The sequence below is a fragment of the Budorcas taxicolor genome, chromosome 19 (assembly GCF_023091745.1).
Source record: "Budorcas taxicolor isolate Tak-1 chromosome 19, Takin1.1, whole genome shotgun sequence".
Lineage (NCBI taxonomy): Eukaryota > Metazoa > Chordata > Mammalia > Artiodactyla > Bovidae > Budorcas > Budorcas taxicolor.
The window spans coordinates 25,168,674-25,190,910 of NC_068928.1; the positions used below are offsets into that span (position 1 = coordinate 25,168,674).

The 22,237-nt window shown below is 45.6% G+C and overlaps 1 protein-coding gene across 1 annotated transcript in view; it reads left to right on the forward strand.

The window, feature by feature from the left end:
- Positions 1–15,325, forward strand: part of KIAA0753 (KIAA0753 ortholog) — a 56,742-nt gene extending 41,417 nt beyond the window's left edge. The window contains exons 15-17 of the mRNA XM_052657975.1: positions 3,077–3,197; positions 3,681–3,905; positions 14,017–15,325. Of these exons, the coding sequence (XP_052513935.1) occupies positions 3,077–3,197; positions 3,681–3,905; positions 14,017–14,134 (464 nt within the window). The 3' untranslated portion in view covers positions 14,135–15,325. The remainder of the gene's footprint in view (positions 1–3,076; positions 3,198–3,680; positions 3,906–14,016) is intronic.
- The last annotated feature ends 6,912 nt before the right edge of the window (positions 15,326–22,237 follow it).

Here is a 22,237-nt window from a genome sequence, read left to right on the forward strand (position 1 = left end):
AGAATGTTGCAAATGTCATTGCTGTCTAATTCCAGAACATTTTCATCACCCTAACAAGAATCCCAGCTTCCATTAGCAATCACTTCTCATTCTCCCCCATCTCTTCCCAGCAGCCACTAATCTACTCAGGTGAGTGTTTGCAAATATTTTCTCCCATCTGTAGCTCACGTATGTATTTTCTCAAATGTGTTTTGTTATGAGGAAACATTTTAAATTTTGATAAAGTCTAAGCTGTCCAATGTTTCTTGTATAGATTTTGCTTTCTTTGATCTCATAAACCTTTGCCTATTCCCACGTTGAGAAGAGAAGCTCTTGTTTTCTTCTAGAAGCTTTATGGTTTCAGTTTGTATGTGTAGGCCTGTGATCCGTCTTGAATAAAACTTGGCTCTGGTTTGAGGTAGAGGTTGAGGTTCATTTTTTCCTTCTGCTAATGGATATTTATTTGTTCTTACACCATTTGTTGAAAAGACTTTGTTTTCTCTTCCACTTTTAAAAATTCATACATATGCCTTTTGGCTGCAGTTGCTAGGCCAGTGTCGCAATGGGCTGGGGTGTGTTGCTCAAGTTCTCTTTGACTTATGCTTATCAGTTACTACTTTACTCAATGAAAGAAGGAAAATAAAATGTGGTTAAACATTACCTCTAAAGGATTTTTGGTACTGTGAGTATTAAGAGAAGGAAAGGAAGTTGTGGGTACAGAAGATTTATAATAGCAGTATATGTACATATACTTCTTTAAAAGAGTATGAGTTTGGGGTATTGTCTTAGGAAAAGTGTTCTCTGTGTCACATTTTGACTGAAAAATGAGCCATCTAAACACAGTAGAGATTCATTCGTTTCAATTTGGGTAATTGTTTTTAAAGTGTACCATTCATAGTTTTATTTATTTGTTTATGGCTGTGCTGGGTCTTCGATGCTGTGTGGGTGGCAAGCAGGGGCTGCTCTCTGGTTGTGGGCAAACTTCTCTCATTGTGGTGACTTCTATAGATGCAAAGCGCGGGGCTCCAGGGCATGCCTGCTTCAGGAGTTGCAGCATGTGGCCTCAGTGGTGGAGGTTCTCAGACTCTAGAGAGCAGGCTCAATAGTTGTGGCGTACCGGCTTAGTTGCTCTGCGGCATGTGGAATCTTCTGGATCAGGGACCGAACCTGTGTCTCTTACATTGGCAGGCGGATCCTTTACCACTGAGCCACCAGGGAAGCTCCAGTTCTGGTAATTTTTTAAGCACCGTTCTTTGTTCCTCTCATTCTCTCTCTCTCCCCTAGCCCTACTCCAGCTTCTGTGTTTGTCCTCACATGACAGGTGAACCATTCTTCCAGGCCCACCTTACGTTTGCTCCTTCCTGTGAACTCCCATAGACTTCTGCCATGTCCTACCCTGTTAGAGATGTTTCTGGAGGGTCTTTGCTGCTGCTGCTGCTAAGTCGCATCAGTCGTGTCTGACTCTGTGCGACCCCATAGACGGCAGCCCACCAGGCTCCCCTGTCCCTGGGACCCTCCAGGCAAGAACACTGGAGTGGGTTGCCATTTCCTTCTCCAGTGCACGAAAGTGAAAAGTGAAAGTGAAGTTGCTCAGTCGTGTCCGACTCTTCGCCACCCATGGACTGCAGCCCACCAGGCTCCTCCCTCGATGAGATTTCCCAGGCAAGAGTACTGGAGTGGGTTGCCATTGCCTCCGGGAGGGTCCTTATGTCTCCCAAATAAGCCAGAGAGGTTTATCATATTAAGTAGTATCCCAGCTGCATCTAGCAGGGTCATGACCCGGGGATGAGCCTTCTCATCACCGCCTAGTGAATCAGTGGGCATCTTTCGGTTTGGAAGCAGAGGAAAGGGGAGTGCTGAAGGGCAACTGTTTCACTGTTGGTTTGGCCATTGGCCACAGTCAGGTTGCATCGTGCAAAAGATAGCCTTACCAAGGACTCAGTGTTCTCTTTTTCAAGGGCAATTGAAATTATTAGTCACTATCTCTGACTCTGCTGGAGTCTAGGTATGCATTTCAAAGGAGCTTTGAAGAACACCAAGAACTGAAATGAATTTGTGGATACTTTAAATCCAGAACCATGAAATCCTTATAAGAACCCTCTGTCTCTAATTATTCTGATTGTATGTTTAGTTGCATCACAAAAACCAAATTTAAGGTGATCTGTGAATTGTGCAGTGTCGAATCTGTATCTCTTATTTTCTCTTTTCTGAAGTCAATTGAAAATTGATTGTACTTTCAGTAATATTTTTATAAAAACTGACTTACGCAGTATTTCTTTTTATTAATATATTTTTAAAGTTTTTGAAAATTAAAAAAAATTTTCGGCCACTATTGCATGTCATGTGGGATCTTAGTTTCTCAACCAGGGATTGAACCCATACCCCCTGCATTGGAAGTGTGGAGTCTTAACCTCTGGATCACCAGGGAAGGACCTATACAGTATTCCTGTGCGTAAAAAATCATAAACAAAGAAATACATGAGTCAGAGAAAGGTGTTTGACTTATACTTGCTCTTTACCTAAGAGAAGGGCAATTTTCTTTTTATATCTGAGATGTGTTTAAAATGATAAATAATCCAAAGCTCCAAGGAGCTGTCAAGCCTGCCGCAATGTATAGTTAATACGTTAATGTTTTGACTGTCATCATGCAGATTTTCCCAGCGAAGCTCAGACACAAATTGTCAGCTAGTCAGGTGTTCAGGTGTTGAGTGTTCTTTTTTTTCCCTTCTCCAGTAATCAGATAATTTAAAGGTTGAAAACAAACCCAACTGCTTGAGACTCCTTGAATGAGGGGTGGATCCTAATGGAACCTGGCTTAGCACAGGCCTCTTCAGGGGAGTCTACCTCAGAGCTGATGGAAGCTTTGAAACAAGTTCCTCATTTCTTAAAACTAACTCCTCATTGGTTTGTTTCTTGATAACTTTTACATTCACCTTTTCAGGTAGAACAGAGGCGTTGTCTGCCTTTTGCACTGCCAGCTCAACCCTTATGCTTAAGAGACATGCCTGTGAACTTCCTCACAGGTTACTGGCCACTCCAGTGATGTCTACTCCAGCATTTCTTTACGTATAGTCATTTTATGCCTCTCCTTTTCTAGACCAGAAATTTCCAGCAGTAAGTGAAAGGCCTCTTTCTCCTCATCCAATCAGGATCACAAAGACTGCAGCTCGAAAAGACCCAGATGTGAACATCGTGTTAGAAGGGCCCTGCAATGGCGCGTAAGTGGTAATGAGCCTGTCTGATTTCATTTGTAGTTGGTTACCTTTGACCTTGTTGGATTTTGCATTCCTCCAATAACCACAAGACAGAGAGAGATTCTTCTCTTGACCAAGATCTTGCCAAACTCCAAGATGGCCCAGCAAAACAGTGTGTTTATAAGATGGGCATTGAGTGTGTTGCATCTTAAGGAGCCTTTAGTAACAGCTGATTTTTACGATTGAAAGCATCACAGTGGCACAGGTGACTTTTGCAAGTCATTACGGCAAGATTTGCTTTAAGAATTCTTTTGTCCAGATGTTGCTCCCATGAGGATGGTTGGTTCATGTAAAGGAGAAACAGTGAGTGGTGATGTTGGGTTTGATGCAGCGTGAGGAAGGAAAATGAAGGTCAGCCTTTGGTTGTCCAACCATCAGGATGCGTTAACGGTTTACTCTCACTTGTAGATGATTTTGAATGCTCTCATCATTTTTATTTGCTCTCAGTTCTCTGGATGAAAGTGTGGGAACAGAGGAGAGATCGGAGAAAAGAGAAGCTCCCCTTCCTTCCCTTTCAGAAGATGCTCAACAGACAGAAGGCCGAGCTGCCCTCTTTGTCCCGCCGGCCATGCGTCGTAGCATCGTTGACTACTGCCGCCGTTTCGAGCACTACCTGCGGGTGATTGCGCACGAGGCCGTGGGCTCCTTCAACCCATGGCTCATAGCTGAAAGGTCAGGAGGAGGGCTTGCGCTCTGTTGAGGAACAGGGTGCCATGTGTTAACTTGACTGCAGAAAGGCCTGGCCAAGGTCTCAGGCCAAGCTTTTGGGCCCTGGAGTTCCAGTGGCTGCTCCGGGGCTGGGGAACAGGCTTTCTCTGCCAAGTGCCTTTCTTCAGGGAGAGGAGCTGGGAAAACAGCATGGCTGATGCCATCCTGAGGAGCATGCTGCAGCCTTCCACCAGAAGTAGAAACTTTGTTCAGGGCAGGCTTCCTGTTGGTGTTAGTGAGGTCAGCGTCATCAGAGAACGTGAATTATGACCGGGCAGGAAGCAGTTATGATCTTGAAATCTTCATGGTCAGGTCAGACTTGCAACAGGACAGCGGGTCTATAGACCTCACTACACTTAACTTTCTCCTTCTGGCTGTCGCCTCCCCTGAGAAAGGGGAGTTCTGTGGAGTCAGAAAACAGTCCCACTGCTGCTAGATATTTGAAGAATGGGTAGCCTTCTTTCATGTAAATACTCAATTGAAAGATGTGTGCAAATTCATTCTTTAGAAATAGTGCTCAAATTTAAATTCCTTACGAGTATATGAGCAGATAATTTTCATCAGTGAACCTAGAGTATACTGTTATGACATCTTTCTTGAACAGGTTTCAAACATGTTCCAGGAGTTAATAATTGCCTCTTTTTAAGTTGCTTATTTTTTTAATATATTATTCAAGTTCTTCACATTCTAGCCAACACCTCTCAACATAATTTTCCTCATGATTTGATGTGTTGGTTAATCTCACCTCCACCCCCACTCTTTCTTCTGAGACTCTCTTTCCTTCTTACCCCAGCCTGGCCCAACCACTTTCTAGATGTGCGGTGCGGCTCTTGTCCTGGCATATGTCTTCATCACCACCCTGGGCATGAGGTTCTCCCTCCCACGTTAGGGTCCTTGTGTTCTGTTCCCACGTGTCTTCCTCCTTCCTGGTTTACTCCCTTACTTTGATGGAGCCTATACTGCTCTGTGTATCACAGGACAGTTCCTGAGACTTATACGTTTGAAAGTGTCTTATCTTCATATTTGACTGATGATTTGGTTGAGTTTTAAATTCCTGGTTTATTTTTCCCAAAGAATATGCCTCCCTTCCTTTGTGGGGGTGAAGGAGGGATAGTCACGTAGCTGCCACAAGCAGGGGTAGAGACCCATCAGTCTACCAGCTCATCCTGCAGTCTCAGTCTGCGTTCTCATCTCCTACCCAATACTTCTTTCCACTTTCATGGTTCCTGGTTCTCTTACTTCCAGAGACTTTGTAATGTTCTGTGAGACCGATCAGCTTGCTTTTCCTTGGTGTCTTCCACTATACACCCTAAGGTTTCTGCTTCCTCTGCATTTCCTCTGAACTGCTGAGTCGTTTTGATTACCTGTCTCATCTACTTTTGTCTTCTTCTCCATGTAGTTTCATATGTTCGTTTATCTCCTTTTATTATAGTGGGGATTTGGGTGGGATCAGAGATAATCACATGTCCACTCCCTTAAGTCAAACCTGAAGTCCTAAGACTTCTCATAATATATGTACCCTTTGAAGCATATGAAGACCCTTTGTTCTGGTTGAGATGCTATGTATATTTCCTGGGGAGGAGAGTAGAGTAAACTTGACTTGCTTCCATGCATTAACTTGCAGCCCTGTAGCATGCCCACTGATTTGCACAGAGCTTGTCTGGATTGATTAGACTAACTGGCATCTTGGGAAATTTAAAATAAGCTAAAGAAGATAGACTGTTCCCGGTATTACATTCTTAACGCGTGATTAATGATACATTTTGTTACAGTTCTGTAGATGTAGGGGGAATCTCTCTCTCCCCCTGTGAGGACAAATAGGGTAAGATATAGAGGTTAGAGTTGTTAAAATATGCCTGAACTTCACAGATGATCTCCTCTCTTGTCCTGGACCCTCAAGTGACAGCACATCTAAATATTCTAGCTCTGTTTTTGATCTCTCGGTTCTTATTTGGGTGTCCCAAAGATGAGAAGTGTATTGATCTAATCTTGAAGAAATATCCAAGGATAGTTGGCTTCATCTGATAGCCTCTTGGGTGAGGGAGAAATCAGCTGAGTTTTTCCTCTTTATTTTACTGTCTCCATTCCTCCCTTCACCTGGAGAAAAGGACTATTCCAGTGATCAGAAGGGGCAGATAGTATAAACTGGATGTAAATAAAAGCATGATTCTGAAAGGAAAGGTTTAAGGTTGTGATGCTTTTAATGAAAGCAAACTCTTAAGGATTCCTGGTTGGAAAAACAAATCAGGAGACTTCTGGTTGAAAAGAGCAGACTGAACATATGATTTATCTCTACTCCCTGTAGCCCTATCTCACTGTATGTCACTGAAAGACTGAATAAAAGGCATGAAACCATAAATGACAGCAAATAAGAACCAGCAGGAAAATTTTGGAAGCCATGAGCAGTTAGACAAATAGGCAATGACTTACCAGACCAGAGAGAGCCAAGAACCTGATGAGGGTGGAGCCAAGAATCAAGCTAATTTGTGCAGAAGAATCTTGGTAAGACTCAGGAAGGAGAAGCACTGGGGATGCATGGGTGCAAGGGAGTCAGAGCATAGAAGGTTTAATTGAAATTCTCATTCTTGAATAGAGCAGATCACTAAGAGATCCCAACATTTCTGGAAACCATGAAAGCTACAGAGGCTAGTATAAGAGAAAACATTGAACTAACAAGATTTACAGAATGTGAGAAGAGGGGAAAAGGAGGAATGGAAAACTAACGAGGAAATTCTATAAGACTCTCCAGAAGGTCATTAGTCCTAGATTGAAAGGATTCACCAGTTGTTCACTGCGAGTGCGTGGGTGAATAAATGCATGGATAAATGAAACTGAACACATCATGACATGTTGTGCACAGGAAATGCGAGCATCCTCATGTAAGGAGAAGATGACGCAAGGCTCCAGAGTTAGAACCGGGCACATTCAAATAGTCAGAAATGAGGAGGGTGTGTTGTCAGTAGCAGCCTGCTACAGGCTATAAGAGCATGCTTCCAAAGTTCACCCTGGAATTCTGTGCCCAGCTAAATTATCAAATAAAAGGATGGAATAAAGACAGTTTAAGGTACTCAAAGTATCGAAAAATGTAGTTTCTCAGTAAGCTTCTAGAGGGTGTTTACCATCAACATGAGAAAGAGGAAGACAGGATTTAGGAAATTTGGGAACTCTAACACGTGAACTTCCAGATATTCAAGCTGGTTTTAGAAAAGGCAGAGCAACCAGAGATCAAATTGTCAACATCCGCTGGATCATGGAGAAAAGCAAGAGAGTTCCAGAAGAACATCTATTTCTGCTTTATTGACTATGCCAAAGCCTTTGACTGCGTGGATCACAATAAACTGTGGAAAATTCTGAAAGAGATGGGAATACCAGACCACCTGACCTGCCTCTTGAGAAACCTATATGCAGGTCAGGAAGCAACAGTTAGAACTGAACATGGAACAACAGACTGGTTCCAAAGAGGAAAAGGAGTATGTCAAGGCTGTATATTGTCACCCTGCTTATTTAACTTCTATGCAGAGTACCTCATGAGAAATGCTGGACTGGAAGAAGCGCAAGCTGGAATCAAGATTGCCAGGAGAAATATCAATAACCTCAGATATGCAGATGACACCACCCTTATAGCAAAAAGTGAAGAGGAACTCAAAAGCCTCTTGATGAAAGTGAAAGAGGAGAGTGAAAAAGTTGGTTTAAAGCTCAACATTCAGAAAATGAAGATCATGGCATCTGGTCCTATCACTTCATGGGAAATAGATGGGGAAACAGTGGAAACAGTGTCAGATTTTATTTTGGGGCTCCAAAATCACTGCAGATGGTGACTGCAGCCATGAAATTAAAAGACGCTTACTCCTTGGAAGAAAAGTTATGACCAACCTAGATAGCATATTCAAAAGCAGAGACATTACTTTGCCAACAAAGGTCCGTCTAGTCAAGGCTATGGTTTTTCCTGTGGTCATGTATGGATGTGAGAGTTGGACTGTGAAGAAAGCTGAGCGCCAAAGAATTGATGCTTTTGAACTGTGGTGTTGGAGAAGACTCTTGAGAGTCCCTTGGACTGCAAGGAGATCCAACCAGTCCATTCTAGAGGAGATCAGTCCCGGGTGTTCTTTGGAAGGAATGATGCTAAAGCTGAAACTCCAGTACTTTGGCCACCTCACGCGAAGAGTTGACTCACTGGAAAAGACTCTGATGCTGGGAGAGATTGGGGGCAGGAGGAGAAGGGTACGACCAAGGATGAGATGGTTGGATGGCATTACCGACTCGATGGACATGAGCCTGAGTGAACTCCAGGAGTTGGTGATGCACAGGGAGGCCTGGCGTGCTGCGATTCATGGGGTCGCAAAGAGTCGGACACGACTGAGCGACTGAATTGAACTGAACTGAGCATGGAACTTCCAGGAAAATGGCAAAAGCTATTTTCAAGAGAAATTTTTTTTTAATTTAAATTTTGGCTGCACCACCCAGCATGTGGGATCTTTAGTTCCCCACCCAAGGATCGAAACTGAGCCCCCTACAGAGGAGGTGCAGAGTCTTAACCAAGACTACCAAGGAAGTCCCTCCAAGAGAATTTTTCAGTGAGCATAAATTCAGTGTCCTCTAGAATAGGAGGACAGAGGGCTCTAGGAGGAGTAGTTTCCAGACAGGGAAGGCAGGGTAAGAAAGGTTAAAAAAGAAGAAAACAAACACGTTACCTAATGTGCTTTGGAGCTTGTATTGGGAGCGCACATTGCATGTATTTGTGTTTCTCTCATAGTTTGGGGATGAATTAGTGATAGGAATATAGAAAGCAAAGCAAAGCAAGCATAAAAACAAAACAAAACAAAAAAAAGCACAAGTAATCACTTCTACTTCTAGTAAGGATGTACTTGGTAATTTGGACCGCTTCTCCCACTGAGGATCACTGTTAATAGAAAAGCTAGATCCAAAATAAAACATATATGCTTGAAGGCCCCAGGAAGTTAACTAGGTAATAAGGAATAACTGGGCCAGGATCCTGGAGAAGACTGACCCTGGACTGTCGGTTCTGGGGGAAGGTGAATGGCACTTTCAGTGGTCTTTTCAGATCAGAGGATAGCGGAGGGGATTAAGGGCTTGCCGAGGGCTGACCTGATGAACTTTGCTCACTTCTGATGGGGACCCTGAAGGGTGGCACTCTGGAATAAGGGTGACCTGGATGCCGGCAGGCCCTCCCAGGACTCCACTCAGCTCCACTTCATCTCACTTCCTGAGACTGAACTGAAGTCATTCTAGATTGTTGCCTGACAGCCACTGAGCAGAAGCAAACTTAACTTTTTTCTGAAGATTTATAACACCATCTTAGGATTTAAATTATTCCTGCAGTTTTCAAACTTAGTGTCTGATAAATGGTAAAAAAGCCTGGCAGCAGAGAGACATGACAATAACAAGAACAGACCCACGGCAGCTCCACATATTAGAGCCATCAGACACAGATATTAAAATAACTGTGCATACTGTGTACATAGAGGTAGAATTTTGGCAGAGAACTGGGAGTAAAACTAAATCCATGTGGACATTCAAGAACTGAAAAGTACAATTTCTGAAATGAAAGTGAAAAGTGAAAGTGAAGTCACTCAGTCGTGTCTGACCGACCCCATGGACTATAACCTACCATGCTCCTCCGTCCATGGGATAAGCAACTCATCAAATGGGCTTAATAACAAATTAGACACATGAAAAGAAAAAATTAGAGCCTTTTGGCTCTCTGCGTAGCACCATCGTGGTTAGCATGAGTAAGCATCTTATGAAAGGAGGTGAAAAGGGAGCTAAGAAGAAAGTGGTTGACCTATTTTCTAAGAAACATTGGTATGAAGTGAAAGGACCAACTATGTTCAATATAAGAAATATTAGGGAAACACTAGTCACAAGAACTCAACTCAAATCACGTATGATGGCCTCAAGGGTCATGTTTTTGAAGTGAGCCTTGCTGATCTGTGACTGATACAGTTGCATTTAGAAAATTCAAGCTAATTACTGGGGATGCTCAGGGCAAACGCTGCCTGATTAATTTCCATGATAGGATCTGACAAAATGTGCTCCATGGTCAAACAATGCAGACCATGACTGAAGCTCGCATTGATGTCAAGACTACCAACAGTTATTTGTTTCCTCTGTTCTGTGTGGGTTTTACTAAAAAAAGGCAACAAAAAGATTTGGAAGACCTCTTATGCCCAGCACCATCAGTTTCACCAAGTCCACAAGATGGTGGAAATCATGACCCGAGAGCTGCAGACAGGTGACATGAAAGAGGCAGTCAGTAAACTGATTCCAGACAGCACTGGAAAAGGCAGAGAAGCTTGCCAATCTGTTTATCTGCTCCATGATGTTATTGTTAGAAAAGTAAAAATGCTGAGGAAGCCTAAGTTTGCATGGGGAAAACTCATGGAGCTGCACGTGAAGGTAGTCATCCTGAAAAAGCTACTGGGGAAGAGACAGGTGCTAAAGTTGGACAGACTGATGGATATGAGCCACCAGTCCATGAATCTGCTTAAAACTCAGACTTCAATGGTGACAAATAAAATATATCTTGTTTGGGGGTGGGGGGAGAAAAAAGTTAGAGACTTGGACATAGAATAGAAGAAAATGTCTAGAGTGAAGCATGTGCTGTGCTGAGTTGTCGCAGTCATGTCCAACTCTGCAACCCTATGTTGTAGCCTGCCAGGCTCCTCTGTCCATGGGATTCTCCAGGCAAGAATGCTGGAGTGGGTTGCCATTTCCTTCTCCAGGGCACCTTCCCTACCGAGGGCTCAAACCTGGGTCTCTTAAGCCTCCTGCATTCGCAGGTGGGTTCTTTACCACTAGTGCCACCTGGGAAGTCATGAGTGATACATGGAGACACACAAAAAGATGAAAATGAAGAGAGAGGATGAGGGGCATGGAGGATAAAGGTCAAGGTCTAATACACATGTGGCTGGGGTCGCAGGAGAGGAAGGAGAGGGAATGGGTCAGAAGGACATCCAAAGAGATCATGGCCGATAACTTCCCCAAAGTAACACTAGACATCAAGCCACAGATTCAAGAAGCTCTAAAAGTCCCAAGCAAGAAAAACAGAAGAAATCCATACGTAGCATATATCACAGTATTGTTGGAAAATGAAAGACCAGGAGAAGAAAATCTTAAAAATCAGCCAGAAGAAGGAAGATGGAGAATCAAAAACAGTGGAGGCTGGATGCCCTGGTGTAAAGCTCCAAAAGAGAAAGCTGCCAGTCTGGATGTAAGCCCAGTGAAATGTGCCTCAAGAAGGGAGGCAGGAAAGGTTCTAAACAAAGCCACAAACCTTTATTACCAGTAGACCGTCACTGTAGGGAATAGCGAAAGGGTGTTTTTCAGGCAGAGCAAAAACAGTCACAGATGAAAAGGCAGAAATACAAGAAGGCATGGATTAAGAAAAAGTCAACAGTAGGCAAGTGAATATTGACTGTATAAAACAATAAACTGATATCTTATGGGGGTGTATGAATATATACTGAAGTGCATGATAACAGTAGCATAGAAATTGGGAAGAGGATAAACAGAGTTAGTGTCCTAAGGTTCTTGCATTGTCTGGGAAACTGATAAGAATATTAATTAATGTTATAATTTAAGTCAAGGATGCTTATTGTAATCTAGAGTTGGCCCCTAAAAGAATAGTAAAATAGTGTATAATACCCAAATTAAAAGTGAAAAAGTAATTTAAACAATCACAGAATCCTAAAAAAGTTAGGGAAGAAGAGAGAACAAATAGACATAAAGAAAATACTTAGTATTTTAGTAGTAGAAGGTCAGCTGTATCAGAATTACGTTAATGAAAGAGCACTTTACACACCCATTAGAAGACTAAAGATGGTCAGATTAGCTGCCCCCCCCCCCTCAAAAAAAAACAAAACCACAAAACAGCTGGAACAGGAATGGGGTAGAAGGGATAGGAAAAGGGGAGGGACACTTAGCTTCATTTCGTCTCTTGTATACTTCAGAATTGTTAATGTTTCCTATACAACCCTCCAAATCAACAAGGTTTGAAGGATGTTGAGCAACCCTAAATTGGAATACAGGAAGAAACTGACTGTATATCTAACAAATAACCACACTAAAGGGATACACACAGATAAGAACTTGTCTAAGTCACTTTTGAGTGTGGTATTTTGACTCTGTATCCTCTGGCTAAAGACGAAGACTGTAAACACATGTTAGATTCTAATAAGTAAGTTTCTTTTACCCAGCAGCATGGGTTAACAATTCTAACTTTCTCTGTATTTTAGTACTGATTGAATAAGTATATTGTGAATAATGACAGTCAGGTTTCGGGGGGAGGCTAGAATGAATCCTCTGTTTTGAAGTGAGATTGGAGGTATTATGACTTACGGTTTTTGACAGGCACGGAGATAGACGCGGGCGGCGCATCCTTGCACCTCTCTGTCTGAGCCTGTCTGCTGAGAGGGCCTGGAAGCCGTGACACACTTAGCAGCAACGAGCACACTTGGTACCCAGATTGTGGTTTCTAAAATACTCTTCTCCATGACAAGGCACCAGGGCTCCTTGGAGAATTGGCCAGTTCCAAGACTGGGGCTGGGAAAATGTAAGATGAACCTGAAACTTCATTTTGTGCCAGAATGGAAGTGTTCAAAGAATGATGGGGGCATGTCAAGAGGACGTAAGAGCTGACCTGAAGGGACTCCTGCCGGCCATTCGGGGGGACACTGAATATCAAAATAGGTAATAATAGAAACAGATTGCAAAGTGTTGAATAAGAATCCATAAGACCAAGCTGATATGAATGAATGAATGGATACATAAATTCATAAATAGTAATAGAGAAGGGAAAGCTCTTCCGTACAGTAGCATGCCAACTATTGAACAGAGAAGGAATGATGAAATTAGAAAATCGGTGTTGGCAACCTTGTAATAATTGATTCTGCAAGTTTGATGAGAAGCAGAATATTTACACAGTCTCAAAGTATCTCCCTGCAACATATGTATTAATTACAAAGGGGAGGTGGTAACTACAGGCTAGAGACTTGGCAGACATCAGCATGACCAAGTGACAAAAATTAACGCTCATCGTAGTGAGACAAATAATGCACTGAAAGGACACAGCATCCCTTCTGGGCATTTGTTCCCAAAACATAGAACGTGAACCTGACCATGAGGAAGCATCAAACAAATCCACACTGAGAAACAGTCTTAAAAACAAAGCTTCTACTCTTCAAAAAATGTTAAGATCATAACACACAAAGACTGAAGAACCATTCTAGACAAAACTGAAGACGTGTGACTGACCGTTGGCTGCCACACGCGGTCCTCCAGTGAGTCCTGGACAGTCTACAGAATCTTTTCTTTCAAAGGACTTCTTTTGGGCAGTTGGCAAAAAAATTGAGCAGGTCTGTCGGTGAGACTGGATAGCAGTGTTGTGCTTGTGCCTAGTCACTTAGTCGTGTCCAGCTCTCTGTGACCCCATCAGCAGGAGCCCGCCATGCTTTTCTGCCCGTGGGATTCTGCAGGCAAGAACACTGGAGTGGGTTGCCATTTCCTTCTCCAAGATAGTAGTATTATGTGAGTGTCAGTGTTAAGATTTTTATAATTGTATCAGGCTTATTTAAGAGAATGTTTTGTTTTCAGGGAATGTATCCAGAAGTACTGCATGTGTTTGTGTGTGTGTAGAGAAACTTGCAATTTCCTGCCCCCTGTCCCATAAAGAAGGCCCCCATCCTTTCTTCTGTCAGGCAGTTGGTAAGCCGTGGGAAGTGGGCTGGGCCAGTTAGTTAGCGTCCAGCCACCTCTGTCAAGCCATTTAGTGTCTGGCCATCTCTGGCTTCAGCTGTCTCGAGGGTGAGGTCCCTCCAGTAGGTGTTACAGGCCCCTACCTCAAGCCTGACTTTGGAGTCTAAGCACTAGCTTCTTGCTGTCTAAGGAAGCAAGACCTCTCACCTTGTTTTTCTTCTTCCAAAATACTTTAGCCATTCTTGGCCCTTTGAATTTCCGTTTAAATCTTAAAAGTGACTCAGTAAGTCCCTCAACTGAGTAACAGAACGGCTCCCATACTTGGCTGTATGTACCTTTAGCTGTGTTGTTTGTCTTCCAGCTTTTCAGAAGAGCTGGTCGACGAAGCCCTGGGGGCTGTGGCTGCTGAACTGCAGGACATGTGTGAAGATTACGCAGAAGCCGTGTTCACCTCAGAGTTCTTGGAACCTGCTACGTGACGGCTCACTGGCCAAGGGGCGGCACCCCCGCTTGGTTTTAGCCACAGGAAGGCTTTGTCCTCAGCTGTCCCTCCAGGCCCAGAAGAGCTGCCCACTGGGACGAAGGACGCGCCTCACTCTGATCCTCTCATTGTCAGAGCGAATGGTTCTGATAGCTTATGACGGGATGTGTCCTATTGATGAGTGCCCAGGAAACATGAATCGATGACAGTATAATATTTTCTGAATGTGTAGTTTTCCCATTGAAATACCATGGTCATTCCACTGGCTCAGTTTGGTGATCAGAAGGTTCTGAAAGGTAATAGATTAAGTCTGCTTCACACAGGGATTCAAGTTGCTGTTGACCTGCCCTGATGCCCGCACAAGAGCAGTTACTGTCTGGTCCCATCACCTGGCTCATGTTCCCTGCTCTGAGAGTTCCTACCAGGACACCTGTCCTGCTGGGTTATAGACTTTTGTCCAGCACAGGACTTGGTTATGCTGCCCAGCCCTGCTCTCTTATTAAAATAGGAACCCAGCAGTTATCCGCGTGTAACAGCAAACACACGCTCCTCTCATTCTCAGTTGCTAGGTGCTTCTTCACATTTTTAGTCCCTCAAGTCTTCTGTTGCTGTGAGCTGACGTATTCTGATACACAAAACTCTGAATTCAGAGGAAGTTTATGGACCTCAGGAGAGGCTGGCCTGCTCTGTTTGGGCGGAGGTACAAGCTCAGTCTCCTCTCTGCTGAGGTCACGAGTGTCTTATGTCTCCGCACCGGAAGGGAGCCTGAGTGGGAGGACAGAATAGATCCGGATGGTGTGAAGATGACAGGGTCTCCCCCAAGACAGGAATAAACTTAAGAACCACAACAGCTTAGTCCTCGAACGTCTTTTAAGTCCTGTTTTACCAGGAGGAAAGCCTCTTGTGCTTTCAGAAACTGAGTTCAGAAAAAGAAAAGGAACGTGTCTAAAATAAGGCCACTGCCTGGAAAAAGTTCCCCTCACTTTTTTTTGCCTGAGGCCTTGGTGAAAGAAATGTAGAGAACGAGTGACGTGAGACACACCCCACGGAATAATGTGAATCTTTTTATAGCACATACACTGTTGTCATCTGGGATTTGCCTCTGAAGTACAAGTATTTCAGGTGATAATTTAAGCTGCTTGATCACACGTACTTGTGCAAAATTGATTTTCATTTAATGTTAATGTTTTCCTGCTTAATTTTATATAACCTCAGAATTTAAAAGGCCTCAAGGGAAATTATAGGTCTTTAATTTGAGGAATTACATAATGTACACTTGAATTGATAGAAGCGTCTGTTATTGATAATTTGAGTGGCGGTTTTTATTGTTGATTTTTTAAATAAAGTTGATATTTTAAAGTATCTACATGTTGCTTTAAAATAATTTACATATCCTTTTTCCTCTCAGGCAAAGTGAAATGGGTTTTACAGGACCCACTGAGAATACGTTTATATTTAATATGAGTATAGTGGATTATTTGCCACCTCTCATCCTCCCCCAGAAAGAAATACATGATAATGAAAGCTAACATTTATTTGAGCACATACCAGCCATAGGTCTAAATGCTTTCCCTGTATTAATTTATTTAATCCTCATATCCATGTGAGGTGGATACCATTATTATTCCCATTTTATAGATGAATCAGATGAGGCCCAGGATGGGGAGATAATCTGATCGATCAAGCCTATGTTCAGCAATGCCGTGGGCATGGGTTCATTTACTTACTCCATAAAGATAGTTGTCGAAGTTTCGAGAGTTCACTTGAATGCATCCTCCTGTCTCTTCCTGTCTGCGCTCAGTGTGTGACGCCACCCCTCCAGACGCTGTGGTCTGGAGCAGTCCTTTGCTAAGTCCTGTCTGCTACAGAGTCAAGACCAGACTCCTTTGCTTTGTTTGCAGATCTTTCCAGCATCTCTCCTACTCCCTGTCTCTGTTGCCTGGGGGTGAGGCTTACAGCTGCTTCTGGGTCCGCTCACCACTCCACCGCCCTGGCCCACAGCGAACCTCCTCAGCCAAAGCTTATTCTTTGAAGATGCAAAAATAACCACAAGAAATTAAAACTTTCATCTGAAAATGGAAGTTGAATCTTTCAAATATAAATTTTCCTTTGTACAGCCTTGCAGTTATCCCAGACCTCTAGCATTTGTTCATGAGCAAAGGCTGGTCCTGTATAGGTCATTCTCTAATCCCCTCCAGTTTTCTCCTGACCTATCCAGGTGTTCTTTTCAGAAACAGAGAGATGCATGTGTGTAGTAGTCCTGTGTTACATAGTTTGTCCCAATGGACAGACGTGCTGAAATCCCTGTGTTCCTCGCCCTGATCTGTCCAGCTTCACAGCCCTGGCCACTGGGGGCCACCTGTTAACGTGTTTGCCTGTTGTCTGTTCAGCTCCTTGAGGGCAAGGCCTCCGCCTAGCCATGTAGTTGTCACTAAGTCGTGTCCGACTCTTGCCAGGCTCCTCTGTCCGTTTCCTCTGGATTTCCCAGGCAAGAAGGCTGGAGTGGGTTGCCATTTCCTCCAGGAGATCCTCTCAACCCAGGGATCAAACCCACTTCAGCTGCATTGGCAGGTGAATTCTTTACCTCGGAACCTGCAGGGAAGCCTGGGGACAGGTAGGTAGTGCTCTGTAAATTGTTTTGAGTTAAAGAACAAGGCATACTTTTTTCTCAGATAGGTTTTGGTTTGGGATGGGGGCTCTATCACATATCTGCAGTGTTCGGGAAAATCTTTGTTAACTCTTGGTGACCTGCTGTAGGATGCTGCCTGTGAGGAACTGTAGATTCCGTTTCTGAGGCACCGAGGCATTGGGGATTCCAACTCAGAACTTCCAGAACTGCTGTGGAATGGGCGTGGGGAGAGGGCAGAGGAGTGGATGGGAACTGCAGAAATGACTACTTCGGTGCTGGGGTCCCTTCCCCCTCTGCCTGTGGTGCTGGAGGTCAGAGGGGAGATGGTGAGGAGCATCCTTTCTGCCTCCCCTCCCTCCCTCCACTCACAGTTTCTGCTTCCCTGAAACTGAGGGGTGGGGACCGTGTGTGTGTGTGTGTACAAGGAGTGGGCAGCTGGAGGCAGGGCCTGGAGGAGCTATGAACTGGGCACCAGTGGGTCTGAAGGCAGGGGTGAGGGTCTGAGCGAAGCCTCCAGGGCCCAGAGGAGAGGAAGGAGCTCTAAGCCGGGTGGGAAATCTAGTTTCCTCTCTGGCGCAGTGTGCCGCGTGTGTGCTAAGTCGCTTCAGTTGTGTCTGAGTCTGTGACCCCATGGACTACAGCATGCCAGGATTCCCTGTCCTTCACTATCTCTAGGAGTTTGCTCAAACTCAAGTCCATTGAGGTGGTGATGCCATTCAGCCATCTCATCCTCTGCTGCTTATGTCCTCAATCTTTCCCAGGATCAGGATCTTTTCCCATGAGTCAGCTCTTTGCATCAGGTGAGCAAAGTATTGAAGCTTCAGCTTCAGCCTCAGTCCTTCCAATGAATATTCAGGGTTGATTTCCTTTAGGATGGACTGGTTTGATCTCCTTGCTTTCCAAGGGACTCTCAAGAGTCTTCTCCAGCACCACAGTTCGAAAGCATCAGTTTTTCAGCATCAGCCTGCTTTGTGGTCCAACTCTCACATCCAGACATGACTACTGGAAAAACCATAGCTTTGACTACACGGTTTATTAGTTGATTGACCCTAATGCAGGCTGGCCTGGAAGGGCTGCTGCCAGGCATTTCAAGGGTTTCCTATAGTCTTCCCAGGAAATCCCAGTTTGGGCTGCGGCCTGACCCCAAGAGATCTCTATCAACTGGTCCATCAGGGCAGGTCTCACCCCGCCCCGGTGCGTAGCTCTGCTAATGGCCCTAGGCTGGCTGGCTCTGTGGCCAGGCCCCACCTTGCGCTGTGGCTCCAGCTCTCAGTCCCGCTCGCCAGCCTGCCGGGGGCCCTGTTCTGTAACACTGGGCCTGCTCTGGCCTGGCCGGTCTTCCCAGGACCTCAAGTGTGGCCTCAGACCCTCAGCCTGGAGCAGGGAGCCCCTAAATTGCCCCCACCTTCTCTGATAACCCCCCTATATCTGCTCGTCTTCCTGGGGTCCTCTTAGCTGTTTCTGGGTCCATCTGCTTAGTAACCCTGATCAATTATTCTTTAACCAAATCTTTTGCTTCTCACCAACTTTTCTGACTGACTTACCATCCACCCAACTGAACTTCTTCCTGTGGCTGAGTCCATGCATTCCTGCCATGAACCTGCTGGCACCCCCACCAGCAATGCCCTAGTGGGTGTGGCCAGTCCCCTCCCTGTCCCACTGCCATGAAATGGGTACCACACCTGCACCCGCTACCCTTCCCTGAGCCCTGGTTCTCCCGGGAGCTGCTGGAGGGTCTCCTCCCCTCTCATTCCACTCTGGATCCAGAAGTCACCCTCCCCCAGAGCCCCTTCTGTCACAGCCTTTGCCTTCCCAGGCACTTTGGCTTCCATTGCAACCCTCCCCCAGGGCCTTCCACGCCTGCTCTGGGGGTGCCTTCTCACCTTGCTCATTCCCTGCCCTCCCCTATCCCCAGCCTTCCTCACTGCCTCCTCCCGGGACCTCGTCCTTCTGCTCTGCTTGGCTCCCTGGAATCTTCCACCTACACACCATTCCTCTGTCTTCACTTGGGTGTGGGTGAGGTCAGCCCAAGGCCTCCCACTTGTCACACGCCTGTGCTGAGAAACCCCTTCAACACTTCTGCCACTCACTGGGTGGGGCCCTGAAGACCTCGGCTCTGTCTCTGTCCCTGCCTGGCAGCCCATTTGGGAATGGGAGAATTGCAGCAGTGCCCTTCTCTAACACACTGTGACCAGATCCTGGACACCTGAGCTCTGCCATCTATCCCGTGAACCCCAGGGTTCCCTGAGTCTGGGCTGAGTTCTAGGAGGCCCCCAGCAGACAATTGCTCAAGATGGCCTGGGAAGCTGGGAGTCCAGAGAGCTGGGGAGATGAGACTGGCTACCAGACCCTGTGCCTTTACAGCCCCTAAAGACCAATCTCTAGGGCCAGGGCCAGGGCCAGGGCCAGGGTCAGGAGGAAACAGTGGTTCTCCTTAACCACGATTGTGCAACACACCTGACCCAAGAGGTCAAGTGAATACCTGGGGTTTGACCGCATCCCACATCTCCTCAGCACTTTGCAAGTCATAAAATGCCTTTCAGTACATCCGTTCTCTTTCAGTCACTGCAGCCATCCTGTTTTGTGTAACACCGGTAACACAGAATACTTAAGAATGTGAGCCATGAGTTAAAATCTCCCAGGACCTCCATGCCTTAGTTTCCCAATCTGTGAAATGAGGATAAGAGTAGCGCCCATCCAGGGTTACTACGCAGGTTAAGGGAAATAATCCACGCAGAGTATTGAAAAGAGCAGCCGGCAGATAGTAAATGCTCAACAAATGTTCACTCGTAGGTTTATCACAAGTTGGGAACTTCTGGCCTTTTTTCTGAAGTACTTTCTTTGCCTCCTTGCCCCTGTTGTTCTTCCTACTCACAGCTCTGTGTCTCTTCTTGCCCTCGAAGCTGAACACTCGGCAACACTTCGCCATGTCTACGGCTGCCCTGAACCACATCTAGTTTCCTCTCGAGCTGGTCCCCTGGTCCCCTCAGAGAGTTGTCCCCTTTGGCCATGGGACTAACTGTATTACCGTGGACAGTGATCCTGCACGCTTGCTCTAGGGATCCCAAAACCTTCTGAAAGAGACCACACCCTTATGGGGCAGGCGGATAAAGTATGAATAGCCTTGTTTTATCCTCTTTTTCCTTTTATTTGGCTGCACCAGGCAGCATGCAGGATCTTTATTCCCCGACCAGGGATTGAACTCACAACCCCCTGCATTGGGAGCGTGGAATCTTAACCACTGGACTGCCAGGGAAGTCTCAACAGCCTTGTTTCACAGATGAAAAAACTGAGGTCTACAGAAATGATGATGTGTTCTGGGAGCCCAGTGACGGAACCAGAACTCAGTCTGCCTCTTTCGACTTCAAATCTAGTAACCTTTCCATCCTGTGATACCATTTGGTCTTTCTCTCCAGCAGATGTTTCTCAGACAGTCTAGAAAATCTTGGTAGATATAATTGTAAGTGAAATCTCCATTTTAAAATACTTGTTATGGTCCTGCTCTCTGCCAGGCACTCGGTTTGCTCTGGGCATACAAAGATGATTAAGATGTATTTCCCACCCTCCTGACACAGCCCAGCACAGCAGCACCACTGCTCCGAGTTGAGCTGTTGCCTCAGTTTTCGTCATCTGTGTCTCTCATTCCCTGCCCTCCAGCTGGGCCCTGAACCAGCTGCCCAGAACCCCACCCACAGAGCCTTGATAATAATCCACTGAGTGCTGACCAGGTACTAGGGGCTTTATTTACATGATCTCATTTGATTCTCATGGGTTCCCTGGTGGCTCAGATGTTCAAGCATCTGCCCACATTGCAAGAGACCAGGGTTTGATCCCTGGGTCAGGAAGATCCCCTGGAGAAGGGAATGGCAATCTACTCCATTATTCTTGCCTGGAGAATTCCATGGACAGAGGAGTTAGGCGGGCTACAGCCCATGGGGTCACAAAGAGTCGGACAGGACTGAGCAACTGACACTAAACTGAAATAGAGATTATTAATCCCTTTTACAGAGGAAACTAAAGCCAAGTGAGATGGAGATATTCCCAACTAAAAAGTGGTTCCAGGTCTGATGACAAATTTGGGCTATTCCCAGCATACCGCAATGGTTCTCCCTGGGCCCTGGCATCCACACTCTCACTGCCAAGGACCTTGGTTCAAATGCTGGTCAGGGAACAAAGATCCCACAAGCTAAATGGTGTGGCAAAAAAGAAAAAAAAATATGTCTTAAGACTAGATCACAAGAGTCATTTTCGTTTGCATTAATATTCATTCAAAGTTCACTACATGTACCGAAATTCAGATAGTTAAAGCACAGACCCTCGTAAGGCAGAATGAAAACCAAGGTGAAACAGAAAGTAACAGAGTATATACTGAAAGGAGTGATTCATTTTTACTGATTGACAGTTGCGATCCTGGTGGTCTTCATGGAAGAGGTGGTATTTGCATTCGCCCTTGAAAGATAACTGAAACTCTAGTAATTATAGAAGTGGGGAAGGATCCTCCAGGCAGAGGGAACAGCAGGGCAAGGATTGAACTCTCAAAGGGGGAGGGCATGGGTGAATATAATGCGATTAGGGTAAGGTGCTAGAGGGGTTTAGCCAGAGCCGAGATGCCTGCACGGAGAGCCTGTGTGACCTGGGACTGAGTGCATGTGAGCCAGTGGGGAGTGACCTCGGCAGCTTATGACTCCTCTCAACAAGGAATTTTTGTCCGGCTTCGAGTAGATGCCTTGAACAGAAACAAACTGTTTCCCTCACCTTCCCTTCCCTTGAAAGCAGCGTTTGCCCCAGATTGCCCCTGCTCAAGCCGACTAATCTGTACTCTGTTTCTAAATGGGGGAGTCTACTGGGAACCCCAGGCCCCTGCCAAGCGCTCCATCTGTATTTAATCAATCCCTCCTCTGAAATCCAATCCGTCATAAATTCCAGCCTTGCAATAAATGTGCCGAGAGGTCTGCAGGGACGGGCTTCTGTAGTGAATGAGAGACAGAACAGCTACCCAAACCACTGAATCGGGAACAATGGGGATCCGACGGACATGCTGCAAGAGGGGCAAATGCTGACGCCTAAGCAGTCGCCCAGGGAGCCCCAATGAGCCCCAGGGAGCCCCACCCGCCCAGGGCCCCCGCTGTGCCCTCAGCACGTCCTCCGCCTGGCCTTCTCGCCCTTATTAGCTCCTGGTAATGGATTTTATATCTGCTCAGTGTGACGGAGGCGTCTTGGCAATCCCAAGACCTGCAGAGTCTCCTCTTGGCCCTCCAATGAGAAGCCGGCAGCCTCGTCAGGCACAGAGGTGGCTCTCCAGCCAACATTTACTTTTGTGTCAAAAAGAAATCCCAGGCATGTTTGGAACAGATGCGGGGCCCGCTGAGCCATGGGGGCTTTTCGAGGACAGTCGGGGCCGGGCCCTGGGATGTAGCTTTCCCGTTGGTGCTGATTCTGTGGTCCTTGCCTGGGGAAGGCAGGGCGGCTGGG